General features: G+C 36.6%; 2 protein-coding genes across 2 annotated transcripts in view; both read right to left on the bottom strand.

Moving 5' to 3' along the window:
• Window positions 1-27,300, bottom strand: part of SLC30A9 (solute carrier family 30 member 9) — a 79,902-nt gene that overhangs the window by 31,463 nt on the left and 21,139 nt on the right. Inside the window, exons 3-9 of the mRNA XM_032400268.1 lie at window positions 23,489-23,548; window positions 21,303-21,402; window positions 19,444-19,536; window positions 18,989-19,071; window positions 9,316-9,374; window positions 2,774-2,841; window positions 37-139 (exon numbers count right to left, since the gene is read on the bottom strand). Of these exons, the coding sequence (XP_032256159.1) occupies window positions 37-139; window positions 2,774-2,841; window positions 9,316-9,374; window positions 18,989-19,071; window positions 19,444-19,536; window positions 21,303-21,402; window positions 23,489-23,548 (566 nt within the window). The remainder of the gene's footprint in view (window positions 1-36; window positions 140-2,773; window positions 2,842-9,315; window positions 9,375-18,988; window positions 19,072-19,443; window positions 19,537-21,302; window positions 21,403-23,488; window positions 23,549-27,300) is intronic.
• LOC116629938 (ornithine decarboxylase-like) lies at window positions 25,594-26,527 on the bottom strand. The gene has a single exon (XM_032400269.1). The coding sequence runs from the start codon at window positions 26,438-26,440 to the stop codon at window positions 26,012-26,014; it is 429 nt and encodes a 142-aa protein (XP_032256160.1). The 5' UTR covers window positions 26,441-26,527; the 3' UTR covers window positions 25,594-26,011.

Raw genomic sequence — 27,300 nt, 5'->3', positions numbered from 1 at the left:
TTTAAAATTAATAAGAAAAAAACTTTTACACCTTACCTGATTACAAGTATCAGATAAAGAGTGTATAGCTTCAGAGAACATACTTGCTGAACCGGTATAAATCCAGGCAAGAAATTTAAAGAAGCAGTTTAATCCATTGCTAGGAGAGAAAGATAAAACAATTTAGCATAGGTTTTGATAAAAATTTCCACCAAAAGCTTATTTAATTGAGTATATAAACCTCCATACTAGATTCTGTTCAAAGTAAATTAAAAAGAATCTCTAGCCTTTAAGAATTTATTATATTTTAGGTAATAAGAGAATAAATTTGAAAAACACAGATTATGATATCATTAAATATTCAAATGAAGAAACATGATATGTGTAAACAAATTACTTAAGTGTATTTTGAGAACTTATGAGAAGAGTGTGTTTTATATTTGGATGAAGTAAAGTTAGAAAAGAAATTAAGTGTCTTAGGGTAGGTTAAAGAGGATCTACACTTGATATTGTCCAGCACACTAATGTCACAAAGTCTATTTACTTAAGCAGGCCAGATGTGAAGGTGCCAGATGCCAGAGGTGAAGACAAATCTAGACCAAGCAGTCTCAGAGTCATACTAGAAGATAATAGATGCTAAAAATAAACATGGTTAGCTCTGAGGAAGCTAGCTGTTCAGATTCCAACAGTAATGACTGGTACAGTTTACCTCGGGCACTACACTTAGTCACTTACCATGTTTTATTATAACACTATTATTATATAAATATTAATATCCTCATTGTATAAATAAGGAAACTATACATCCCCTTCCAGCTCTTTCCCCTCTTTTCCACTTCATTGAAAGAATTATAGCTCCTCTTGCTGTATCCATTTTCCACATTTTGCACTAAGTCTTCAGTCCATTTAACAATGGCTTATGCCTCAGATACCTCAGTAGATTATTCTTATCAATACCACAACTGTTTCGTGCTACTAAATTCCTGAAAACATTTTAGTATTTTCCTTAATCTCACAGAAGCATACGCCACTTTTTTCTTAAAGGACTGTCTTCCTTGGCGTCCATGATATCCCTGGTTTTCCTCCTAGTTCCTGATTTGCTTTCCTTTCTGTCTTGCTCCTTTCTCTTCCTCAGTCTCCTCTGCAGGCTCTTTTCCTCTACCCATTTCACAGATGTTAGCATTCTTCAAGGTTTCCTCCTGAGGGATTTTTCTTCCTCACACTTCATACACATTCTCCAGGTGATCTTAATTACTCCTGTGGCTTGGGGCACCTGGGTGGCTCAGTCGTTAAGTGTCTGCCTTCGGCTCAGGTCATGATCACAGGGTCCTGGGATGTAGCCCCGCATCTGGCTCCCTGCTCAGCAGGAAAGCCTGCTTCTCCCTCTCCCACTCCCCCTGCTTGTGTTCCCTCTCTCACTGTGTCTTTCTCTGTCAAATAAATAAATAAAATCTCAAAAAAAAAAAAAAAATTACTCCTATGGCTTTAATTATCATCTCTATATTAATAACCCTCAACTCTAAATCCCTAATCCAGCTTTCCTTTGTGAGCTTCAGACCCAACATATATTAGTATTTATTAAGGACCTGTTATGTACTAGGTATTACACTAAGCAGTTTACATATATTACATACATTCTTCCAATGAAGAAAGTTTTAATTGCTAACCTCACTTTACTGAAGAGACGAATTAATGCCATTGACCAACTCCACTTGGGTGCCCTACAGGCAGATCACTCAAGCTCAAAAATACACTCATCATTTCCTTTGCTGCCAGCCTGCCCCTCCTTCAAGTGCTCCTTCTCTCAATGATGATGCCATTATCTATCCAATTGTCCAAACCAGAAACCTGGGCCCATCCTTGACCATACCTCCTAAAACTTCTTGGACCTAAACATGTCTTTCCATCCCTACCTTCATTATCTCAGTTTAGTGCATCATCATCTCTTCTCTACATTACTGTACATGACATTCTCCAGGCTAGTGCCCCTCCAATCCTTAAAGATGAGAATTATGAATTGTATCTTTGTATTTCAAGACCCTACCACAATTCCTGACATGTCATATGTATATATTTTAGAAATAAACAAACTAATGAATTATGGAATTAATACTTTTAAATATCCTAAAATAGATTAATCAGCAAAAGAGAAAAAAGATAACAAAACAATAGGAATCAAGAAGACAGAAGGAAAAAGAAGAGGCACAAATATCAATTATGTTCCTCCAAGTTAAATGGGGAAAAACAAGAATATAGATATTCTTCAGTAGTTATGACCAGGTTGATTTAATTACTCAAAAAATGATCTCAGCCAATTCACCTTTTTAAAAAAGACTTCTTTCAACTCCAATGAAAATAAAAGAATTTTCAGAGAGCAACTATTCTTACATCCTAACCACTCCAAAAATAGACCCAGCACAAGCATGGATATCTATGTGGACTCTTCCCTCATCATTTTACTGACAATATTAACAAAGCCTCATTCAACTTCCTTCTAATAACATGAACTTATAACCCTTTACCTAAATACCAAGTAATAAATTTTTACATTCATAGATATACACATTAAAAATAATATATTTCTTTTTTTTTTTTTTTGACAGAGAGAGTGAGCGTACAAACAGGGGAAGCAGCAGGCAGAGGAAGAAGCAGGCTCCCTGCTCAGCAGGGAGCCCGACATAGGGCTCGATCTCAGGACCCTGGGATCATGACCTGAGCCGAAGGCAGACGCTTAATCGTCTGAGCCACCCAGGCGTCCCAAAAATAATATATTTCTATTTTAAATGGTACTTACATGCAAATGGCAACCATCACCACTTTTCCTGGCCCTTTAAAAAAAACTGATGTCGTTCTGGACCGTGGCTATAAAAAAACAAACAAAAAAACACACAGAAAAAATCTTTAAAATTTCCCAGAGAAACAGTTTAATGCTTATAAGTGATCTGACACACCAGAAAATATGTCCTCTATTAAACCCTCTGAACAACTAGATTTAGTTATTTGCTTTTTTCTCCAGAATCTCCACTTTAAAAAGTGAGAAGATAGAAATTGAGAGTACCTATGAGTCCTTTTCCAAAACCTTAATTGTTTGTTTCCTTGTAAGTAATCTCCTGCCTATTGCCAGAAAAGATCTGAGTTGGTTACATAGAAACTAGGGATAAAGTGGTAAAAATGTACTGAACTAAAATCGATATATTCTAAAATTTTTCCATTTCCTGAGCAACTTAACTTTTAAACAAGGAATGGCCAAAGCCAAGTTTGCTTCTCTAATTTAACTCCTTACTGCTCTTTAAATACCAAAGACCTCAAGTGATAATATGTTTAATTCCAAAACAGACCAAAAGAAACAAACCAAGTAAAGAAAACTATTTTTCTTGAGTTAAATGTAGTTTTGCTGTTCCTTCAATGTATACTTTCTACGTTTTTTCTCCTGCTCTTTCCTCTCCCTGGAATGCTATCATCATCTTCTACCACAATTTATCCAGCTTTTACTTATCCTATTCCATGTTAGGCCAACTGGCATTTTTCTATGTAAAGCCTTCCTTGGTCGGTCACAGAGAATAAATACTCACTCTGCTGCACATTTATTATTGAACTTTACCTTTCTATTAAAGTACTTCATATAATTCTGCCTTATGCAATTTATTCAAGAAATATTTATTGTGCAACTACTACATGCTTGGCATAATTCTAGATGCTCGGACCTGACAGTAAACAAAACAAGAGTCCTGCCTTCACTGATCTCACAATCTAGTCCAGGAAGATAGAAAATAAATCCATAAACAAAAATATAACATCAGATAATAATGAACATAACAAAATAAAACAGAACGGAGAGGATCATGTATGGAGGGAGGGTGTATGTGGAAAGGGTTATTTTAGCTAGAGTAGGAAAGAGGTTCAAAGATGAGAAGGCAGCAACCATGAAAAAATATGGAAGAATGGTTTCAGGCAAAGTATACATACAGCACATTTAAAGACTGTGGAACAGAAATAAGTTGGGTATATGGAAAGGACAAAATAAGGTTGGGTTGGTGTGGCTAAGAGCATAGAAAGCAAGGAATGGTAGGGGTTGAGGACAGAGAAGGAGGCAGGGACCACATTCCACAGGATTTTGGAAACTATGGTAAGGAGTATAACTCTTACTCTACTGGCAAAAAGTCACCATATGATTTTAAGCAGGTATTTGGTATAGTCAAATTTAGGTTTTACAAAGATATAGTTTAAAATGTAGAGAATAGGGATGCCTGGGTGGCTCAGTCAGTTAAGCGTGTGCCTTCAGCTCAGGTCGTGATCCTCGGGTCCTGGGATTGAGTCCCGTATCGGGCTCCCTGCTCAGCGGGGAGCCTGCTTCTCCCTCTGCCTGGTGCTCCCCCTGCTTGTGTGTTCTCTGTCTCTGACAAATAAATAAAAATAAATAAAATCTTTCAATAAAATGTAGAGGATAAATTATGGGGACAAAAGCAGAGGTGGAGAGAACAATTAGGAAGGTACTCCAGGTAAAGGATGGTGATGATTTAGACTAAGGTTTCAGTAAGAGGCATGGTGAGAAGCAAGTACACTAGGTATCTATCTTGGAGAAAATGCCAGTTGGACCTGCTAATGGGCTTGAAATATAAAAGGGTCTATAATGAATCTCCAATATTTGGAGATTGAGTAAATAAGCAGAGATTTTTTGCAGAAGAGATGAAGGAAGTGGAGGTATTAATGAAGTACAAGGAAAACCAGGAGAAAGACTATCTTGGGCTCCCAGAGAACAAGGTGTTCCAAGGAAAAGGAATACTTGCTACTGGTGGTGGACACTTGAATACTTCTTCCTTCTCAGATTTCCATGAGAAGAGATTCCTGCCCCCCCACCCCGCCCCGCGGCAATGGTGGCCTCCCCTCCTCCCCAGTGGCCCTCTGGAGGTTGACTAAGTTTAGTGAGGTAAATTTAGGAGAGAATGCTGGGCATGCTTATTAGCTCCCTCCTTTATTTTGGGAGTTGGTACAGATTCTTTTCTGTTCTTTCATGGCTCCATATTTGGGCAAGACAGGTAGAGTTGTCTACAATTTACTGGGTAAGTCTAAATCAAAAGAGTCTTGGGCGCCTGGGTGGCTCAGTTGGTTGAGCGACTGCCTTCGGCTCAGGTCATGATCCTGGAGTCCCTGGATCGAGTCCCGCATCGGGCTCCCTGCTCAGCAGGGAGTCTGCTTCTCCCTCTGACCCTCCCCCCTCTCATGTGCTCTCTCTGTCTCATTCTCTCTCTCTCTCAAATAAATAAATAAAATCTTTAAAAAAAAAAAAAGAGTCTTTAAGATCTAATGTACTGGCTTGGAACTCTGAGAAATAGATGAGGAAAACAAATAAGGAGTAAAATTTTAGGTTGTTACTGGGGTCATGACATGTAAGAGTTACTTCTTGGTAAGTCACCACAGCTTATGGCGGTTTTGTCCCCTTGCATACAGACGACAATAGCCTTGAAGAAGTAGAAACAGCCCTCACTGAGAGCTGTAAGACAGGCTGCTTGCTGCAGCTTACACTTGAATTCCATAGATACACCCTGGTTGGGTATTGCCAAGAAAGCTGAGGTGAGATTCCGTATCAGGAATTAGGGGAGAAAAGTGCCTATTTAAATTTTTTCTCACTATTATAGTGTTTTGCAGTCAGGTCTGCAGACCAAGATTTTAAATAGCACCTCCTACATTCCCTGTGGACAAGAGAACACAAGAGGGAGCTTCTAGATTTTAAGTGTTAGGCCAGCTCTTGACAAACAATGTGCAATTAGATGCCCCCAAATTCTGTTTTGAACTGCCCCCAGAACTAAGACAAGATATTAGGCAGGAAGAAACCTTATCCACGATTTTACTTGAACTTAGTTTTGCAAACTACAAATTCTGACCATGGCTCTAGATTTCTGAGTTCTATTGTTTATTGATTAATAAAAACCAGAGTATGTCTGTTTTATTATAATGAGAATGTGCTGTATCCTTTGGCTGAATAGAGAAAAACAAAACTCCAAAAAATTATTTTAGGAACAGTAAAAAAAAAATGCAGAGATAAATGAAAAGATGTTGTTTAAAGTGGAAGATGAGAAATCTTTCTTTAGAAGAAAGGTATGAGAACTTTTGGGATAAGTAAGACAGATAAGGAAGGAAAATGAGATCTTTAAAATTAGAATAGAATACTATAAGGAAAAAGAGACTCATGAAGCACAGATTGCTGATAAAAAATGATTACAGAAAAGGTGAAAACATGTTGGTATTCATGAGATCAGAAATAGTGACAAAGTCCAAGGAAAAGCAAGAGATCTACAAGGAGCCAGGATTCACAACCCCCTTGGGAAGCATCCTGTTAAAGTCACCCCTAAATCCCATTAATAAAAGCAATTGGAGAACTACCCCTTAGAAATCAGAATGGCCAATATGCTGGGAATTACTGAAACTGGAAGATGGGTATATCAAATATTTATTTTTTCTACTTTTGTATATATTTGAAATTTTTAATAATAAACAATTTTTTTTAAATATTGGAACAGGGTGCCTGGGTGGCTTAGTCGTTAAGTGTCTGCCTTCGGCTCAGGTCATGATTCCAGGGTCCTGGGATCGAGCTCTGCATTGTGCTCCCTCCTCAGCGGAAGGCCTGCTGCTCCCTCTCCCACTCCCCATGTTTGTGTTCCCTCTCTCACTGTGTCTCTCTCTGTCAAATAAATAAATAAAATCTTAAAAAAAAAAAAAAAAACTGCTTCATGAACATCATACTTCAGGGGTCTGCAAACTTAAAAAAAATAAAAATAAAATATTGGAACAAAATTAGAAAATTTGGCAATATTTCAAAAAGGACTACCAGCAAAATCAGTGTAAAATACTCAAAGCACTACTTGCACTTCAAGGTTATAACGGCAAGTAGAGATAAAGGTACTTCTGATGCTCTAAAGGACTATCACAAATAAATTCAGAATTAGAATTCTAAGGAAAGGCACAAGAAAGTAGAAATGTATTAAAGGAGAAATGTATTAAAAGGACATTGAGAAATTAGATATCAGACAGTTAGATATGGTTCTGACGAGAGAATGCTTTTGGCAGACCCAGGACATAGTGAGTTCATATATATCACTACTAGAGCTCCCCTAATACATAGAAAAATATCAAAGAAAAACAAGTGTCTGGATCAGAAAAAAAAAAGTAAAGAACGTAATATTTAATTTAAAAATATTTAATATTTAACAGGACTAGCCCCATATATTTTAAAGAAGGAAAGCAGCCATCTTCAGTAGAAGAGTAAATGCTCCTTACAGAAATATGGGAACAGTAGAGGGAATTAAAGTGTTATCCTATTACTACAAAAAAAAGAGTGTAATAGAAACAAATTCTAGGGGTGCCTGGGTGGCTCAGTCGGTGAAAAGCATCTGCCTTCGGCTCAGGTCATGATCTCAGGGTCCTGGGATCGAGCCCCACGTCCGGCTCCTGCTCAGAAGGGGGGTCTGCTTCTCCCTCTCCCTCTGCCCCTAATCATGTTCTCTCTTTCTTGCTCACTCTAATAAATAAATAAATAAATAAAATCTTAAAAAAAAAAAAAAGAAATTCCATTCAAACCCTGGAATGTTTCAAGGTTGACAAGTATGAATCCTCAAAAGGCTTCTAGTGACACTGATTTCAGAAGTCAGCAGCTACTCTCAAACATCCGGTGACAATGATCCTCCATGTGAAACAGATCTAACACCTAGGAACAGATCTTCCCAGGAGGCTGGTCTCACCAGCCTAAGTTATTCCACAGCTGCCAGGGCACCAAAGTGAAAAGGTTGGCTCATGAGGCAGACAAGGACTCCACCAATGGAATGCCAGAAACATAAAATTCAAATGGGAAATGGAAATTACGGAGTTTTGAATATAATGAATGGAAAAGAAAAGAACATCAAATAAAATATGACTATAGTTGTCATCATTGCCAACCTAAATTTTGCCAAAAGGGAGCAAGGTCTCAAATGTAACTCAGAAGAAAGGAGACAATTTGCACAGCTAGCCTTTTCTCCAGATAGGACATTCACTTCTTGACAGGAGATACTTCCCAATTAGGTTTAAATGCAACGGTGACTCTGGACATGACTACTTGGTATGTTGGAGGTATTGGTGACTTTGATAAGAGCCATTCAGTGGAGTGGTGGGGATGAAAGCCCAAATGAAGAGGATTCAGAAGAGAATAAGAGGTAGGATAATAGAAGTAAACTTTCTATACTAGTCCCAATATTAATTTCCTTCTAATAGGAAGTAGATAAGTTATTAAATCTGGTGATGGAAAGGGAGGTACTATTATCAATTACATCTATTTTTTTCAGTGAAAGATGAAGCAAGGTCATCAGCTGAAGAGTAAGGCTGTAGGAAGTTTGGGAAGAGAGGAAAAGTATGCAACAGCTATCTCAGAGAGAGACTGAATGCACTATGGAAGTTCAGTAAGACTGTCAAATAGCATCGTGTCTGCTGGTTTTATATATACTCATATAATATGAAAAAAAGAATCAGAATGGCTGTGTAATTTTCTCCTCCAAGGGCTAAACTTTTTGAGTACAAGCAGAGAAGTGGCAGTTTGAATATTTAATCAGGGTTAGAAGTAGGAGAGAGGACAAAGGAAATTAAAGGTGTTTATGAGAGCTGAATTTTGCTAAAAACCTAAGAAAATAAGTCTTCTCCCTTACCTCTATCTATACACCTATGGTTTATAACACTGTTATGAATTTTTTTTAATTTGTTATTGTTATGTTAATCACCATACATTACATCATTAGTTTTTGATGTAGTGTTCCATGATTCATTGTTTGCATATAACACCCAGTGCTCCATGCAGAACGTGCCCTCTTTAATACCCATCACCAGGCTAACCCATCCTCCCATCCCCCCTCCCCTCTAGAACCCTCAGTTTGTTTTTCAGAGTCCATCGTCTCTCATGGTTCGTCTTCCCCTCCGATTCCCCCGCCTTCATTCTTCCCCTCCTGCTATCTTTTTCTTTTCTTAACATATATTGCATTATTTGTTTCAGAGGTACAGATCTGTGATTCAACAGTCTTGCACAATTCACAGCACTCACCATAGCACATACCCTCCCCAATGTCTATCAGCCAGCCACCCCATCCCTCCCACCCCCCCCAACACTGTTATGAATTTAAAGAGAAGTTGTCCCAGTTTTTTTTAATTTCAAGAAAACCAAACAGAGACAAACAGACTATATAATTTGTTAAGTTACAATGTGCTCAAGAAAATCTTGAATTATGATCAGACATGCTAAAATTTCACAATGGACTGATACTAAAATTTCACTGTGCAAAATATACACACGTAATATTATCAGAAAGATAATCTTACCTTGGTGTTTCCCAGGAAGTCTCTATATTCTCTTAATATTTTTTGGTTTCTAAATAGCCCTTTATAAGAAAAGAATTACAAAATACATTTAGCTCATACATATTCTATTAGTCACATTTTAGGGTAACACAATTATTCTCTTTGAGAGTATGTTAAATATGTTCTACTGGCTATCAGCAAAAATATCAGATTATTATAAAAAATCTGGATCTGCAACTCAAATAAAAAGTGGGCAAAGGACTAGAACAGACCTTTCTCCAAAGATGATATACAAATGGCCAACAAGCACATTAAAGGATGCTCATATCAAACTTACTATCGGAAAAACGCAGATTAAAACTACAATGAGGTATCACCTCACACCCATCAGAATGGCCATTATCCCAAAACCAAACCAAACCAAACCCAGAAAATAACAAGCGTTGGTGAGGATGTGGAGAAACTGAAAACCTTCCGTATACTGGTGGGACTGTAAAATGGTGCAACCGCCATGGAAAGCAACATGGAGGGTTCCTCAAAAAATTAAACACTACCATATGATCTAGTAATCCCACTTGCAGGTATACACCAAAAAAAAAAAAAAAGGAAAGAAAGAAAGACAAAGAAAAAGAAAAGCAAGCAAGCAAGCAGGGTCTCAAAGAAATATTTACATACCCATATTCAGAGCACCACTATTCAGAATAGTCAAGAAGTGAAAGCATCCAAAATGTCCATGGATAAACAAAATGCAGTATATGCATACAATGAAATATTATTCAAACTTAAAAAGGAAATTCTGGCACACAGATGAACCTTGAGGACATTAAGCTATGTGAGATAATGCAGTTAAAAAGACAAATTTTGTATGATTCTATTTATATGAGATATCTATAGCAGTCAAATTCATAGAAACAGAAAGTAGGAGACTGGTTACCAAGGGCTATAGGTAGGGGAAAAGGGGAACCACTGGGTAACAGAGTTTCAGTTTTACATGATGAAAAAGTTCTGGGAAAAAATTTTCTGAATATCTGTTTCATAACAATGTGAATATACTTAACAATTCTCTTAAAATGATAAATTCTGTTGTGTTTTTTTAACACAATAAAAAAAAGGCAGGGAGAAATCTAGATTTGCAATGAGAGAAAGGCACTTTTTAAAATATTTATTTGTTGGGGCGCCTGGGTGGCTCAGTCTTTAAGCGTCTGCCTTCGCCTCAGGTCATGATCCCAGGGTCCTGGAATCCAGCCCCACATCGGGCTCCCTGCTCTGCGGGAGGCCTGCTTCTCCCTCTCCCACTCCCCCTGCTTGTGTTCCCTCTCTTGCTGTCTCTCTCTCTCTCAAAAAAACAAATAAATAAATCTTTAAAAAAATAAAATATTTATTTGTTTATTTATTTTAGAGGGTGGGGGTAGGCAGGGGCAGAAGGAGAGAAAGAATCTTAAGCAGGCTCCAGGCCTAGTGCAGAGCCTGAGGCGGGGCTTGATCTCACAACCCAGAGATCATGACCTGAGCTGAAATCTAGAGTTGGACACTTAACCAACTGAGCCACCCAGGCACGAGAAAGGTACTTTGATATAAGGTCTCTTTCTTCTCAATACTATCTAAAAATATGAGTTACTTAATCCTAATAAAAGAACCAAGTCTTCATTTTTTAGCTCAAGGTTTAAAAATACAAGAAAAACAAATTTCTATTATTTTCTCAAATTGTGTTTAAATATTTCCTTTAAAGTATGTACAGCCTATTCATGGTATCATTATTTTAATAGCATAAGACTGGAAACAACCTGTGGGGGGAATGATTGAGTAAACTATGGTGTACCCCCAAAAATGGAGTATTATAAAAGGAATGAAGAAATGTCTCTATTTACTGCTATAGAATGGTCCTCAGGACATAACGTCAATAAAAAAAGAAAAGACAGAAAGTATACTTTATTCATGAAAGGGGACCGGGGGGGGAGGGTTAATACCAGTATATATGCTATTTCATAATATATTTTTTTAATGGAAAAAATAACTCCAAAACTAATTTTTTAAATGGTTACTGATGTGAGAAGGAGGAATAAGGTAGAAAAGATAAGGATAGAAACTAAATTTCTCTGAAGGTTTTGTCTGGTAGATGTGACTTTGGAATCATGTAAATATTTTATAAAATTATAAAATAAAAATCAAAATTATTTCTAAAAATCTAAAGCAAAATAAACAAATGAATCTAATTTTACATCTATTTTATGGTTTATCCATGCAGACAGAAATTTCAAGTGAATTTAAAACAAAGAAATATAACTATACATCCCTAGTGGAATATATACTAAAGACAAAAAGAAAAGTCAAGAAAACTTAAATCATCCTGATGGCAATAATATTGGTATTACTATTTTGAAACTACACTGTAAGAATAAACCAAAATTGTAATTAATTATACTAATGGATTAAGAAATAAGATTTTCAGGGACTCCTGGGTGGCTCAGTCGTTAAGCGTCTGCCTTCGGCTCAGGTCATGATCCCAGGGTCCTGGGATCGAGCCCCGCATCGGGCTCCCTGCTCTGCGGGAAGCCTGCTTCTCCCTCTCCCACTCCCCCTGCTTGTGTTCCCTCTCTTGCTGCCTCTCAAATAAAAAAAAAAGAAAGAAATAAGATTTTCAGTGTAAGAAAAGAGTTACAAAACACAACAAAGAAAAAAAATTAAGTTTTTCAGAATAGCCTGTATATCTTCTCTCTTAAGAAAAATGAAGTATTTCCTATTACTGTCCACTGGAAAGACCTTAAAAATATGCCAACCTATTAAAAATGAGTACCCCTGGGGCACCTGGATGGCTCAGTCAGTTAAGCATCCAACTCTTGATTTCTGCTCAGGTCATGATCTTGGGGTGATGAGATCGAGCCCTGCATCAGGCTCCATGGTGGGCATAGAGGCTGCTTGGGATTCTCTTTCTCCCTCTCCCTTTGCCCCTCCACACCTCTCTCTCTCTCTCAAAAAAAAAAAGAAAAGTACCCCTAATGCTAATACCCCGAGTACAATCTCTCAATTTTATTTACCACTAAAAAGAAATGGGGTTCCTTTCAGAGATGGGTAATGCCCAGTCTGGGGCAGGACATATACAAGATAAACCTGAAACATCTTATTGTACCTAAAAGCAAGGATGCTACAATACTAGGGTTATGACAAAGGGACTTCAGAACCAACTTGAGGTGCTTCCATTGGCCAAAAATGGGACAATTTGAACCCCACTACTTTGCCTATTTTGTTCCTTCCTTCCTAGCATGTCTCCTCCACCCTCTTTCCCTTCTCCTTGATCACCTTCCTATCTCACTGCTCCCCCTCTTTATACTGAACTCCCATGCTCTCAAGAAACTCTCTCTGCCCCTTTTCTTCCTATATTACTGACCATAATTGTCTCTCAATTTCCACTTAGAAATTTAACCAACTCATCAAGGGAAGGTAATACTGTCACCTTTAAGCTTTAGAAATATACAGCATTTAGAAATACAGTTAAAAAATTCAGATTCTCCTAAATAAAGCCTGACTGTCAAACAAAACTATGTGTACATTTTTCTCAGATACTGGCACCTCTATCTCTATTTTAATCCCGCCACGTTATATCTGTTCCCCAAAGTAACCAGAACTATAACTGCAGCGCAAGCATCTAAATTCCCCAATGCAATCTGCCCTATCGGAACAACATTTGATCATATCCTGTATTAGCATCTCTATTACCTAAAAGAACCCAATGGAAGCCTTTAACTGAATAGTGATACCAAAATTCTGAAGCTACCTGACCCTAATATATATTTCTTTTACTGAAATATTTCACCCCTGTGGATTTAACTGCAGCTCTCTTTAGCATATCTGTGAATATAAAGATAATCAATCAACAACTGTTTGCTTCTTCTGAGAGGACAAAACCCCACAGATACCAGGATTCACTGATTCTCTTTATTACTTTCAAAATGCTAAACTAATGATTTAAAGGATGTGGATTCTGCAAAAAAATCTACACTTGCTCAACATGCAGATGACTTAATATTATATTGCAGGCCTACTAGAACCTCAAATATATTCCTTACTCCTCCTGACTGGATTAGTTGGAAAGAGACAAAATGTTTTCAATTTTGTCAAGAAAAGGAATAATCAGCAGAAGGTCACTCATTTTCTTTGCCTGAATTCAAACTATCCAAAACCATCCTAGATTTTCAACCAAGGTGCAACTGAGAGGATATTAAGACCGACGACAGATTACTATAGGCAGTGCTTAGTGAACTTTCTAAAACAGTTCAACTACCACTATCATATAAACTAAAACAAATACCTGTTTTTTAGAGATATAGACTGAAATATTTAAAGATGAAATGGACTGGTTTCAAAGTAATTTAGTAGAGTGAGGGTAAGGGAGCTATAGATAAAACAAGATTGGCCATGTGTTGATAATTGGATTCTTGAGGGGTTGTTATACTTTCCTCTGTACTTCTAAGTTTGAAATATCCCCACTGATGGGGGGGAATGAAACAAAATGTGAAGAAAGAACATTAGAAAATATTCAGAACAAAAACCCGCAACAAAGTAGGGACAGTGGGAACATATCTCAACATCATAAAGGTCATGTATGAAAGACCCACAGCTAATATCATCCTCAATGGGGAAAAACTGAGAGCTTTTCCTCTAAGTCAGGAACAAGACAGGAATGTCCACTCTCACCATTGTTAAACATCGTACTGGAAGTCCTAGCCTCAGCAACCATACAACAAAAAGAAATGAAAGGCATCCTGGGGCGCCCAGGTGGCTCAGTCGGTTAAGCATCCGACTCTTGGTTTTGGCTCAGGTCATGATCTCAGGGTTATGACATTGAGCCTCACATTGGGCTCCATGCTGGGTGTGGAATCTGCTTAGGAATCTCTCTCTCTCTCTCTCTCTCTCTCCCCCACTCCCTCTTCCCTGCCCCACTCTCTCCCTCACTAGAAAAAAAAAAAAAGGAAATAAAAGGCATCCAAATCAGTAAGGAAGAAGTCAAATTTTCACAATTCACAAATAACATGATACTCTATGTAGAAAACCCAAAAGACTCCACCAAAATATTGCTAGAACTGATACACAAACTCAGCAAAGTCACAGGATACAAAATCAACATACAGAAATCTGTTGCATTTCTATACACCAAAAATAAAGCAGCAGAAAGAGAAATCAAGGAATTGATTCCATTTACAATTGCACCAAAAACCATAAGATACCTAAGAATAAACCTAACCAAAGAGGTAAAAGATCTGTACTCTGAAAACTATAGAATATTTATGAAAGAAATTGAAGAGGACACAGAGAAATGGAAAAACATTCCATGTTCATGGATTGGAAGAACAAACATTGTTAAAATGTCTATACTACCCAAAGCAATCTACACATTTAATGCAACCCCTATCAAAATACCACCAGCATTTTTCACAGAGCTAGAACAAACAATCCTAAAATTTGTATGGAACCACCAAAGACCCCAAATAGCCAAAGCGATCTTGAAAAGCAAAGCTGGAAGCATCACAATTCCGGACTTCATGCTATATTACGAAGCTGTAGTCATCAAGACAGTATGGTACTGGCACAAAAACAGACACATAGATCAATGAAACAGAATAGAAAACCCAGAAATGGGTCCACAACGATATGGTCAACTAATCTTTGAGGGGTGCCTGGGTGGCTCAGTCATTAAGTGTCTGCCTTTGGCTCCGGTCAAGCTCCCAGGGTCCTGGGATCGAGCCCCGCGTCAGGCTCCCTGCTCCACAGGAAGCCTGCTTCTCCCTCTCCCACTCCCCCTGCTTGTGTTCCCTCTCTCGCTATCTCTCTCTCTGTCGAAAAATAAGTAAAATCTTAAAAAAAAACAAAAACAAAAACTAATCTTTGACAAAGCAGGAAAGAATATCAATGAAAACAAGACCATCTCTTCAACCCATTGGTGTTGGGAAAACTGGACAGCCACATGCAGAATGAAACTGGACCACTTTCTTACACCATACACAAAAATAAATTCAAAATGGATGAAAGATCTAAATGTGAGGCAGGAAACCAACAAAATCCTAGAGGAGAACACAGGCAGCAAACTCTTTGACCTCAGCCATGGCAACTTCTTACTAGACATGTCTCCAGAGGCAAGGAAAACAAAAGCAAAAATGAACTACTGGGACTTCATCAAGATAAAAAGCTTCTGCACAGCTAAGGAAACAACAAAACTAAAAGGTAACCTACAGAATGGCAGAAGATATTTGCAAATGACATATCCAATAAAGGGTTAATATCCAAAATCTATAAAGAACTTATCAAACTCAACACCCCAAAAAACAAATAATCCAGGTAAAAAGTGGGATTGACATTTTCCCAAATAAGACATACAGATAGCCAACAGACCCTGAAAAGATGCTCAACATCACTGATCATCAGGGAAATACAAATCAAAACCACCATGAGATACCACCTCACACTAATGGCTAAAATTAACAACCCAGGAAACAACAGATGGTGAGAATGCGGAGAGAGGGGAACCCTCTTACACTGCTGGGGGAAATGCAAACTGGTGCAGCCACTCTGGAAAACAGTACAGAGGTTCCTCAAAAAGTTAAAAATAGAGCTACCCTACCACCCAGCAATTGTACTACTAGGTATTTACCCAAAGGGTACAAAAATACTGATTCAAAGAAGCATACGCACCCCATTGTTTACAGCAGCACTCTCAACAATAGCCAAATTATGGAAAGAGCCCAAATGTCCATCGACTGATGAATGGATAAAGAAAATGTGGTGTATATATATACAATGGAGTATTACTCATCCATCAAAAAGAATGAAATCTTGCCATTTGCAACGACGTGGATGGAGCCAGAGTATTATGCTAAGCAAAATAAGTCAGTCAAAGAAAAACAAATACTATATGATTTCACTCATACGTGGAATTTAAGAAACAAAACAGATGAACATGGGGGAAGGGAACAACAACAAAAAAAAAAAAAGAAAGGGAGGCAAACTATAAGAGACTCTTAACTATAGAGAACAAATTGAGGGCTGATGGAGGGGAGGTGGGCACAGGATGGGCTAAATGGGTGATGGGTATTAAGGAGGACACTTGTGATGAGCACTTGGTGTTATATGTAAGTGATGAGTCACTAAATTCTACTCCTGAAACCAATATTACACTATATGTCAACTAACTGGAATTTAAATAAAAACTTGAAACAAAGATAAAATTTAAAAAATAAATAAAAAGTAGGTAACTCAAAAAAAAAAAAGAAAATATTCAGAACATACACAATTAAGAATTAAAATCTATCAAAAACTCATGAAAATCAATTTAAGAAGACACACAATGTAATAGAAGATGAGTAAAGGGTATAAAAATTATCACAGAAGAATTAAGAAAAACAAATAAACATATTAAAAGATAACCAACCTCAGTAATATCAGAGAAACTCAAAAAAAAAATTTTTTTTTTTGAGGGACTGGTTCTTTATTTCAAAAAGACACTTGTCAATTTTCAGTATCAAAACAGTTTGCACTATTGGTTTCTCTCTCCCAATCGGCCCCCAGAGAGCACACCAAAGGAGAGTGCATTCTAAGCCAATAAGCTGCAGGATGCACACCTAACAGGCCTCACAGAAACCTCACCAAAAAGGGGAATTGGGGAGGGAAGGAAACTTTAAAAGATCAGCACACTGTCAGCCCACAGACTGTAGAGAGTTCTCAGCCAGACAGGGTGGCCAATGTGCCCCAACCCTTAAAGAAGCAAAGTTTCAAAATAATATAAAATTTAAAAACAGTTTTGTACATAATCTATTCAAGATTTCTCCAGCACTAACTGATACAAAGCACGAGATCACACTTTAGAGACAGCAGCTTCGGACCCAGCAAAGGGTGATGAGATGGGAGTTTGTTTCATATGGCTAAATCAGTGGCAAACACATAATTTTCTTTTTTTCCTTCAAGGAGGCAGGAGAGAAAATAAGCGGTCACCTCAACATAAGGGGAACACGATCCATTCTGTGGGCAGTTAGGGTAAAGATAGGATAAGGATTTGGTCTCAGATAGAGGTCTCACCATCTTAATTTAGAGAAACTCAAAATTAAAGATACCATCTGTTGCCCATCAAATACACAAGAAAGTTAAAACAATGGCAATATCCAGCATTGTCAAGGGCATGAGGAAATAGTCACCCTCATACACTATAAGTGTAAATGTAAACTGGCACTATATTCCTTTGGAGAATATTCTACCAAATTTTAAAATGCCCATGTCCTTTGACCCTGAAATACTACTAGCATTTTATCCCATGTATTTGTAATAAGAGCATAATATATTATTGTATATTTAAGAAATATGACATTCACTAATGTGTTCTTTGTAAAGGTAAAAAAAAATTGGAGAACATAAAGCTTATTACATCCATACAATGGAATACTATGCAGTTGTTAAAAAAGAATGAGTGAGAGGTAGATTTCTATATGTAGACATGGAAATATGTTTATGGTTACACTGGTAAGTATAAAGAACAAGATGCAAAACAATAGGAATAGTGTCACCCCATTTATGTTTAAGTGAAAAAAATGTATGTATATAAATTTGAAAATGCATCAGAAATATTCTGGATAGATGCATCCCAAACTGCCAGCAACAGTTATCTATAGGAAGTAAAATGAGATGGTAACTAGAGAGAATGAAAGGAGACTTTTTATTCTTTATATTTTTGTATTCTTTTTTAAATCACAAGGGTGCATCACTTTTGTCATTAGTGAATACATAAATATATATAAATCACAGAATTATCTAAATTATATTTCACATAATCCTGAATCCTAATTCTATAAAGGTGGCTTTGTCACTCAACTATTGGATTGTTAAATGCCCTGAAAGTCTTATTCGCAACTAAATCTCAAGCATCAAGCACAGCTTCTGGTTCACAGTAAATGTTTGGTAAGTATCTGCTGAATGAATTATTTAAGGTAGAAATGGGGGCGGGGAGCACCTGGATGGCTCAGTCAGTTAGGCATCCAAGTTTTGGTTTCAGCTCAGGTCATGATCTCATGGGTCACAGATCAGCCTGGCATCTCTGCGTTCAGCAGGGAGTCTGCTTCTCTCTCTCTCCCTTTCCCTCTGCCCCTCCCCCGACTCATGCGACTCTCTCTGGAATAAATCTTTAAAAAAAAAAAAAGTAAAGTAGAAATGGGGAAACTGAATTAACAGACTTTTCTGTAAGAAAGCACTACTACTTTTAGAACAAGTATAATCTTCAAATCAGACCATAAATTATAATATTCATATATCTTTTAATAAACCACCAACCAGCTTTGTTTCCTATTTAAAGAGCTATGGAGGAGAAAACCAAAAAAAATAGATACTGTTTTTATTTTTATATATTTTTTTAAGATTTTATTTGTGAGAGAGCAAGTGCACACGCCCACAAGCAGGGGGAGTGGCAGGCAGAGGGAGAAGCAGGCTCCAGGACTTGATCCCAGGACCCTGAGATCATGACCTGAGCCGAAGCCACTCAGGCGTCCTGATACTGTTTTTAAAAAGTAACTGAATCCCAAAGTGGCAACTGGTATTTGCTAGAACCAACAGAGCCAAAGCCAAGAGGCATGCAACTACTAGGGAGTGTAATTATTAAAGGCCCAAGTTTTACCTACAAGTTACTTTTCAATTAACTCCAATTTAAATTGAATATACTTACTTTCTCTGTATTCTATTTCTGCTTCCTTACGCAGTTTTTTCTCTCTGGCAAGAGCCTCAGGGCTTCCCCAAACTTCCAAAGATCTGTGCATACACACATGGCCATTAACAATGGACAATTTTAATGACTTTATTGTAATCATATTTAAATTGAGATGAACTGTAACTACAGGAGAATCTTACAACAAAGCCTAAGGTCCTTTAGGAAAAATATAAAGCAGTCAAGAAATTTTTCTAAATTAAATCTAAACAGCAAGTAAATTCAACAGCAAATTTTCTTATAAATTATCACATAGTTTTAGTTAACTAGTACATACTAGTAATTCGCAGACAAGTTTGCAAAGATGAAAATACTCTGCTTTTAAATTATATCATTTAAAAACCTCTATCTAATATGGGTTTTTATTAATCCAAAATTTGGCTTGTACATTTATTCTAAAAGAAGTATGTTCTTACTTTGCTTCCACATCTGATCTCAGGTATACAGTAAAGGACTCGGTATCTTCATGAGGACTTCGTTGTCTGATTTTTCGAAGTTGTTCTAGATCACTGAAGAAAGAAAACATGCTGAATTTATTCAGAAAAGGTTCATACAGTTTTTGTTCTTTTCTTAGAAGGATTATTAGGGGTAGATAAAAGCCACTACCTAGATCCTGACCTTTAAAGGCTATACAGATCAGTTTAAGGCTTGAAAGATCAGTTTAAAGATGGCATTTCATTTTATACACAAAAATTGGTCTAGAGACAATGAAAAAATAACAATTATTCTTGATGCTCACTAAAAATACATAATATGTATTACATAATATGCAGAGATTCAACTCCTTCATCAGTGTTTGTATTTATCTGCTATGGACACCCCACTGCAATGTCTGATGTATGAAAAAAAAGTGGAAAAAACATGGATCAGAGTACCATCCCCTACTTAAGAATTTAAATTTAAAATTATAATTATAGTCATACTTGTTTATATCCAGATTAATACTAAATGGTGATACTAAATGGTAATACTGTTTATAGGTATCAAGTCATAAAGAGTATCTGTCAATTCTATGTTATTTATTTTCCATTCTCTTGAATTCTGAAAGGTTTATGTATTCATCAAGTCACTGCTCAACAGTCATTCTAAATTTGATCATTGTACTTCCTATGGAAATTTTATAAGAGTTATGAAAAGGCTTATAAATAAAAAGCTGGTATAAGTTCCAAAAACTTAAACTTGGGAGTTTATAGGGTACCTGGCTGGCTCAGTCAGTGGAGCATGTGACTCTTGATCTCGGGATTGTGGGTTTGAGCCCCACACTGGGTATGGAGATAACTTAAAAATAAAATCTTTAAAATAAATACAATACAATACAATAAGTCAACAACCAACCATCACATATTAGTAAAAAGTTTGGACAAGGTATCAAAGATATGAAAGATATGTATTCTAACCCCCTGATGCTGACTCAGTAAATGAGCTGGGTCATCACTAACATCTTTACTATGTTTCCTGGCCTACAATGTGGAGACAGCAATACCTAATCTACTTAATTCACAAAATTTTTGTGAGAACTACATGAAATACTCCATGTGAAACAGGACATTGTTTTACATCAATGTCACAACTGGTTGTTAATAGTTGTGAAAGTTATAAAACTGATTATAAGAATTCTTATTTCTTGATAATATACAATAGAGGATGTGACCAGGAGGGAAAGGGAAAAAAAAGGCTAAATCTGATGACGAAATTGCCAAGAAATTTTCTATGTAATATGACTTTCTTAGGTAAACACAGAAAGGAAGGGGAAATTTTTAATTTGTGACAAATATCTCAACAAATCTCTATGATTACAAGAAAATTAATAACAAAAAGATACCAGAAAACAAAAATAATTTATGCTCAACAGAGTTGGAGTGTGAACATAAATGTAACTAAATTAATTACTCAACTCTGCTAGCCAAATAAACCCGTAACTTTAAAAAGTTAAACATACAAATATTCAAATATCTTATTGATAAGATATCTTATCTGCCACATATTAACATAGTAATAAAACTCCTAAGGTTCTTGTGTGATACAGACATTTTGAAGAACCTGCTTTTTTGAGTTTAAGATACCACGAAAGACTGCAATTGCTCACACTGAAGCAGAATTCAGTTTAATAAGCTAACAATTTTAACATTTTTTAAACTGAACAAATAGTTCTTCAATTTAGGAAGGAGTCATGGGAAAGTTTTCACATGGACAGTAGCAAGTAACACATTCTAAGAAATAAATGGTTATTTAGATTAGCTAGAACTACCACATTAAAAAAAACCAACTGCTGTACCTGGATTTAAGGCAGAACTCATTTATTGCTCTGACTCCAGTGATGAAATTATTCTGAGTGTACTTTGGTCCATATTCCCTCTTCTTAAGGACTGCTTTGACTAAATTCAAAAATATAAAAAAACATAAAAAATATGCACACTAGAAATCACATTAGAAGATGAACATATGCTGATACTTAGGGGGTTCACTAATGAATTTCATAGAAAATTGATGTTTTTCCTGATGCACTCAACGGCATCAGAAGAAGAGAGTCTCCCAAGTGCAGAACAGGACAGAATTCCATTTGTCGCCATCTAGATTTTACCTCCATAGTCATCTGTAACTGATGCCAAAATGTCAATCCTTTGTCTAATGGACACCCTGTAGAGGTATTCCTGGTCTGTTTAAATTGTACCAATACAATATAAATTGTCTAGGGCCTAAAAATAGTAATAATAAATTGTCTAGGGTCTAAATGAAAATGAAGTTTCAATAAAAAAATTATATGCTCATTGAATGTTTTTCAAACTGTAGGGTGAAACCAGCATTTCATAAAAAATGAAAATAGAAAGTGATCAAAGAGTACCACATACAGTGAATAAGTACTTTTTGTGAAAACTTTTGTTTCAGTTATATACAATAATGTATGTACATAGTAGGTCATTAGTATTTCTTATGGGAGTTGCAGTCAAAAAAGCCTGAAAGCTGCTGGGCTATTTCACACAGTCCATAAGAAAGCTGAAGTAAAACATAAATATTTTTATCAGTTAAAAATTATAGGAAGTTTATTACAGATTATAGGTAAAATACTGCCTTCTATTAAATTGTTTCCCTATTACCAAGTATCAAATTGTTTATTAAAAAAAACCCAGAGATATCAATAACAAAATACCAATTTGGCATCAATTATAGTCTGTGAATTAAAAATTACACTCAATATAGGTCCATATTTATAAATCATTATAAAGTGAGACTTTTGGTCGTATGACATAGATAAATAAAATAAGCAAATATCTGAAGAGCAGGGGCAAAACAATAGAAAGTCATGTGTTCTGTTTCAAACTGTCACCCTGTCACTTCATATTCTATTCTCAGATATTAATTAATGAGTTTTCCGTTGTATTTTGAAGTGGAAAGAGCAAATTAAGACTAAAATGATTCATCACTACAGAGGTAAAAAAGACTTAAAATAACACATTAACTCTTAAAATCAAATGTACAAATAATAATAACATTTCAAACATAAAGTTCAGTATAAAAATCAAAACTTGATTTGAAAAAAATACATCTAAGGAAGTTCAGGTTTCTTTTTCCATGAGTTTCAAGTCTCTAAACTGCCTTACTCTAATAATCCTAAAATTCTCTATCCAGATGAGCTCCTCTGGAGCAAAGAATTACTAATTTCTTTTAAAAGATGAGTGGTTTTTTTTTTAAATTACTTTTTAAAGATTTCTTCAAAGTATATAGAAATCCCTATTGGCCTGTCCTGGCCCAGATTATTGACGATGATGACTGCTATCATGTTCATTATTCTTAGCTGTAACTATATACTATGGACCATCTTCAAGGTTATCCTAGGAAAGAAATCCCATTTTTAGCACAATCTGATAGGGGAGAACAACTATGGCTCAGGGAAAATGCCCAAGGCCATATAGCTAGTACATGCTGGAGCCACAAATTGAGTCCACTTTCGTCTGATGCCAAAGCCATGGTGCTTCTAGTCACAGAGTTACTGCCCCTGTCAAACATGCTTTGGAGACAGGAGCCATAGCTCATTACAAAGGGCAGAGCTGCTAACAAGAATGCCTTTGTCACTCAGTTATTCCTAAAAATAAAGTTGGACAAGAACGTCCAAACTCTATCTGGATTTGAACATGCTGTAACTGAAAGGTACTGGTCTCTTTAATCACATTACTTTTCTAAAAATGATAAAGTAATTGATGTCTTTTATTTGCCATTACTGCCTTCCTTGGGCTTTTGAAAAAACAATTACCACAAAATTTATAACCAAAATGCAAAGTGAACTTCAGTAGAAAATTAGCTTATAAGCAGGAGAATAAATCTTTATGGCTGGTATATTTAAAGAAAAGTAAAAATGGACTGTACACTCAGAATAATATAATTATACAGAGCTCTATATAAACTAATTTTGTATATTTAATTCAAAACACCATTATAATAAAAAATAGAATAAAATATATTTACCTCTTACTTGGAGAGGTTCTTGCTTAAGTGGAGCTTTCAGTTCAGCACCTATATTTTCTGCTATAAGGTTTATTAAAAAAGTAACAATAAGTAGTTGCTTTCATACAAACCTATAAACTTAATATTAGCTAACGATCTGGCAATGTGTAAAAAAGATAGCATATGATAGACCAAGTTGGATTTATCCTAGGAATTCAAGAGTAGTCAAACATTAGTAAAACCATTAATGCCCCTCATCATTAACAGACTAAAGGACAAAAGCCATAGAATCATTTCAGGAGCTAATGAAAAAGCATTCACTAAAATTCAACACCCATGCAAGTTTCAAGCCTTTTTTGAAAATTAACACAAAAAGGAATTTTCTTAAAAAATAAAACAAACCTCTAAAACATACTCAATGGTGAAAATTTAGATGCATTTCTTTAAAATAAGGAACAAAACGAGGACACACACTATAAATTCTTTTACTCAAAACTACTCTAGAGGGGCGCCTGGGTGGCTCAGTCGATTAAGCATCTGACTTTGTCTCAGGTCATGATCTCAGGGTCCCGGGATAGAGACCTGTGTCGGGCTTCCTGCTCAGCAGGAGTCTGCTTGTCCTTCTCCCTCTCCCTCTGCTCCTTCCCCTGCTTCTGCTCTCTCTCAAATAAATAAATAAAATCTTAAAAAAAAAAAATATTCTAGAGATATTATTCAATGAGGAAAGAATGACTATTGAGTTGCTACTGGGACAACTATATAACTCTCTCCCCCCAAAATAAATGAATAAATAAACAAAAGTTAAAAATTAAATATACCTCACCCCATACACAGACAATTTCAGGTAGATTAAGGACTTACGTGTTAAGGCATTTACATGTCTAACAGACAACGACAGAGAATATTTTTATGATAGAGAGATTTCTCAAACAAGAAAAAATGGGTATATTCTGCTAAATCAAAACTTCTGCCCATCAAAAGATCCTTAAAAAAAAAGAAAGAAAGAAAGAAAAGCCTCAACTTGGGAGAATATATTTCTCTCTCTTTTTTTAAGATTTTTATTTATTTATTTGACAGAGAGAGACACAGTGAGAGGGAACACAAGTAGACGGAGTGGGAGAGGGAGAAGCAGGCTTCCCACAAAGCAAGGAGCCCGATGCAGGGCTCGATCCCAGGACCCTTTACATTTTACAACCATCAGATTAGAAAAAATGAAAAAATATATCAATATCTAATGTTGGTAAGGATACGGAGCAATGGGAATTCATACACTGCTGGTGGAAATATAAACAGGCACAATTACCTTGCTAAACAAGCTGCCATTATCGATATAGTTGAACACAAGCATAACTTATGACCTAGCAAACTGCACTTCTAAGGCAATATGTTTGCCTTAATAGAAACTTGCACAAGAGTACAAGGAGAAAAGTATATGAGTGTTTCAGAGCCACACTGTTCTGTTGCTTCACACTGGAAACCCAAATGTCCATAAGCATGAGAAAAGACAGATATACCATGTTATAGTCATTGATTTCATACAGTAGCGAATAAATATAATAAATATAATAATAGTTATCTTTCTTTGAGCCTTTACTATGTGACAACCGCTATTTATTTACATTTATCAACTCATTTAATTCACACAACCCTCGAAAGTATGTACTCTAATTATCTCCACGAAAATTAATGAACCAGACACATATACTGTTAGTATAAATCTTAGCAAAATTTAATGAAAAAAGTAAATCACAAAAGCATACACACAATAAGTTATCACACAATAAAGTATAAAAACAAGCTAAACAATTAGAGATACATACAAATGTCTAAATCTATTCCTTTTTTTAGAAATCGACACAAAATTCAGGACAGTCACTTTGGTTTTGGTTTTTGTTTTTGTTTTTTATTTCAAGATACTTTCTTTAAATATAGATTTTAAAGTAAACTCTATACCCAACATGGGGCTCAAACTTACAACCCTGAAATTAAGAGTCACAGGCTCCACCAACTGAGCCAGTCAGGTGCCCCTCAAAATACTTTTTAAGATTTATCAGGAAGAGGGGCAGAGGGGGTGAAAGAGGAGGAGGGAAAGAATCCTAAGAAGACTCCACACTGAGTGCAGAGGCCAACGCAGGGCTTGACCCCAGGACCCTGAGATCGTGACTTGAGCCAAAACCAAGAGTAGGATGCCCAACTCACTGAGGCAGCCAAGAACCCCAAGATACTTTATTTTTAAAACAGGTCACAACACTAAGCTTTTGGCCCATTCTGCCAATGTACAAGCTAGAAACACTTGCTCAGCAGCTGAGGAGCACTCTTTAGTAGCATGTTTGAGAAGTGAATAAAAATCCTATAAAAATAATTATTCAAATAGTTTCCATAGGAACACAGATAACCGGTCCCATCTCCTAGCCTTCCATATTGTTGCATCCGTGCCAACTCTACTTACAAAGACTTCTCAAGACCAGCAGTAATTAAGTTAAATGGTCCCCCCAATGCCACAATTCAAGCTAAGCTCGAAGTGAACAGCTACGGGAGTGGCCCCTACACGTGAGTGCTAGCTGAAGCACAAGGGGGATGCTTCATCCTACTCTCCCAAGCACAGGGCACAGACAGAGGGCTTACGTCCCATTCCTCTACTTCGGGCTGGAAGTCATCATTCTGGATTTGCTGCAGCAGTTGCCATGTTGGCACCGACATCTTATAGTACCCAGCTGGCCTCTGGTACCCATCCAAAGTAGAAGCAGCAGCAACAGTGTAAGCACCCACGTTTTCAAAGAGCATCCAATCGCCCACATGCATCTCGGGCAAATCACAGCTCTCAACAATGTGATCAAGGCTGTCACATGTTGGTCCCAATATGCTAGTTGAGTAGTACCTCGAATCTGGTTTGGGTCTCTTCTGCAGAAGGGGCTTCACATGTGCATGATCATAAAGGATCCAATTAAATGATCCATTTACTCCATCATTCATGTAATAAAGGCTTGTTCACTCGATTCATCCTCATCATCAGAGCCTGTCTGTGGAGTGTTTTGTTTTTTTTTTAAGATTTTATTTATTTATTTGAGAGAGAGAGGGTCAGAGGGAGAAGCAGACTCCCCGCTGAGCAAGGAGCCCGATGTGGGACTAGATCCCAGGACTCCAGGATCATGACCTGAGCCGAAGGCAGTTGCTTAACCAACTGAGCCACCCAGGCACCCCTTAATACGAGTGTTTTGGCAATGATATTAACTGCAAGCATGAAGGCTGATGTAACATAGTATCTGTCGGGCTCAGCTATGATTCTCAATCCTGAGTCTGACTCTGGTGTCAGAGGCTGAGGGGACTGACCAGGACAGTCACTTTGGATACATAGGGTGAAGGGGAATATGAGGAGAATGTGATCAAATATAGTAAGGCTCTTAGATTGGGTGGTAAATTCCCAGGTATTGATTTTATTATGTTTTCTAATTTACATATATATTATATATATTCTTTCATATATATCAAATATTTTGTAATAAAAATCTCACCCTTAAAAAAACTTCCCTTGTATTTATATCCTCACTCAATAAAATACATTAAGTTTATTAATAACAGCTAACATTTACTAAGCATTTAAAATATGCCACATACTGTACTACAAGTTTTATGTGCCTTATTTCATTTAATCCTAACAAAGCTGCTGAGGTAAGTACTACATTATCTTCATCTTACAGATGAGGAAACTGAGGCATAGGAAAGTTTTCAACTTCCCCAAAGCCACACAGCTAGAACTTTAAACATGAAGGCACAGTCAGAATTGAAACTGAAGTCATTTTGATTAGTCTATACTCTTAACCAATTTCCTACAT

This window comes from Phoca vitulina, unplaced genomic scaffold (genome assembly GCF_004348235.1).
Source record: "Phoca vitulina isolate PV1807 unplaced genomic scaffold, GSC_HSeal_1.0 scaffold3, whole genome shotgun sequence".
Taxonomy (NCBI): domain Eukaryota; kingdom Metazoa; phylum Chordata; class Mammalia; order Carnivora; family Phocidae; genus Phoca; species Phoca vitulina.
This window is presented reverse-complemented; position numbering and strand designations above follow the sequence as displayed.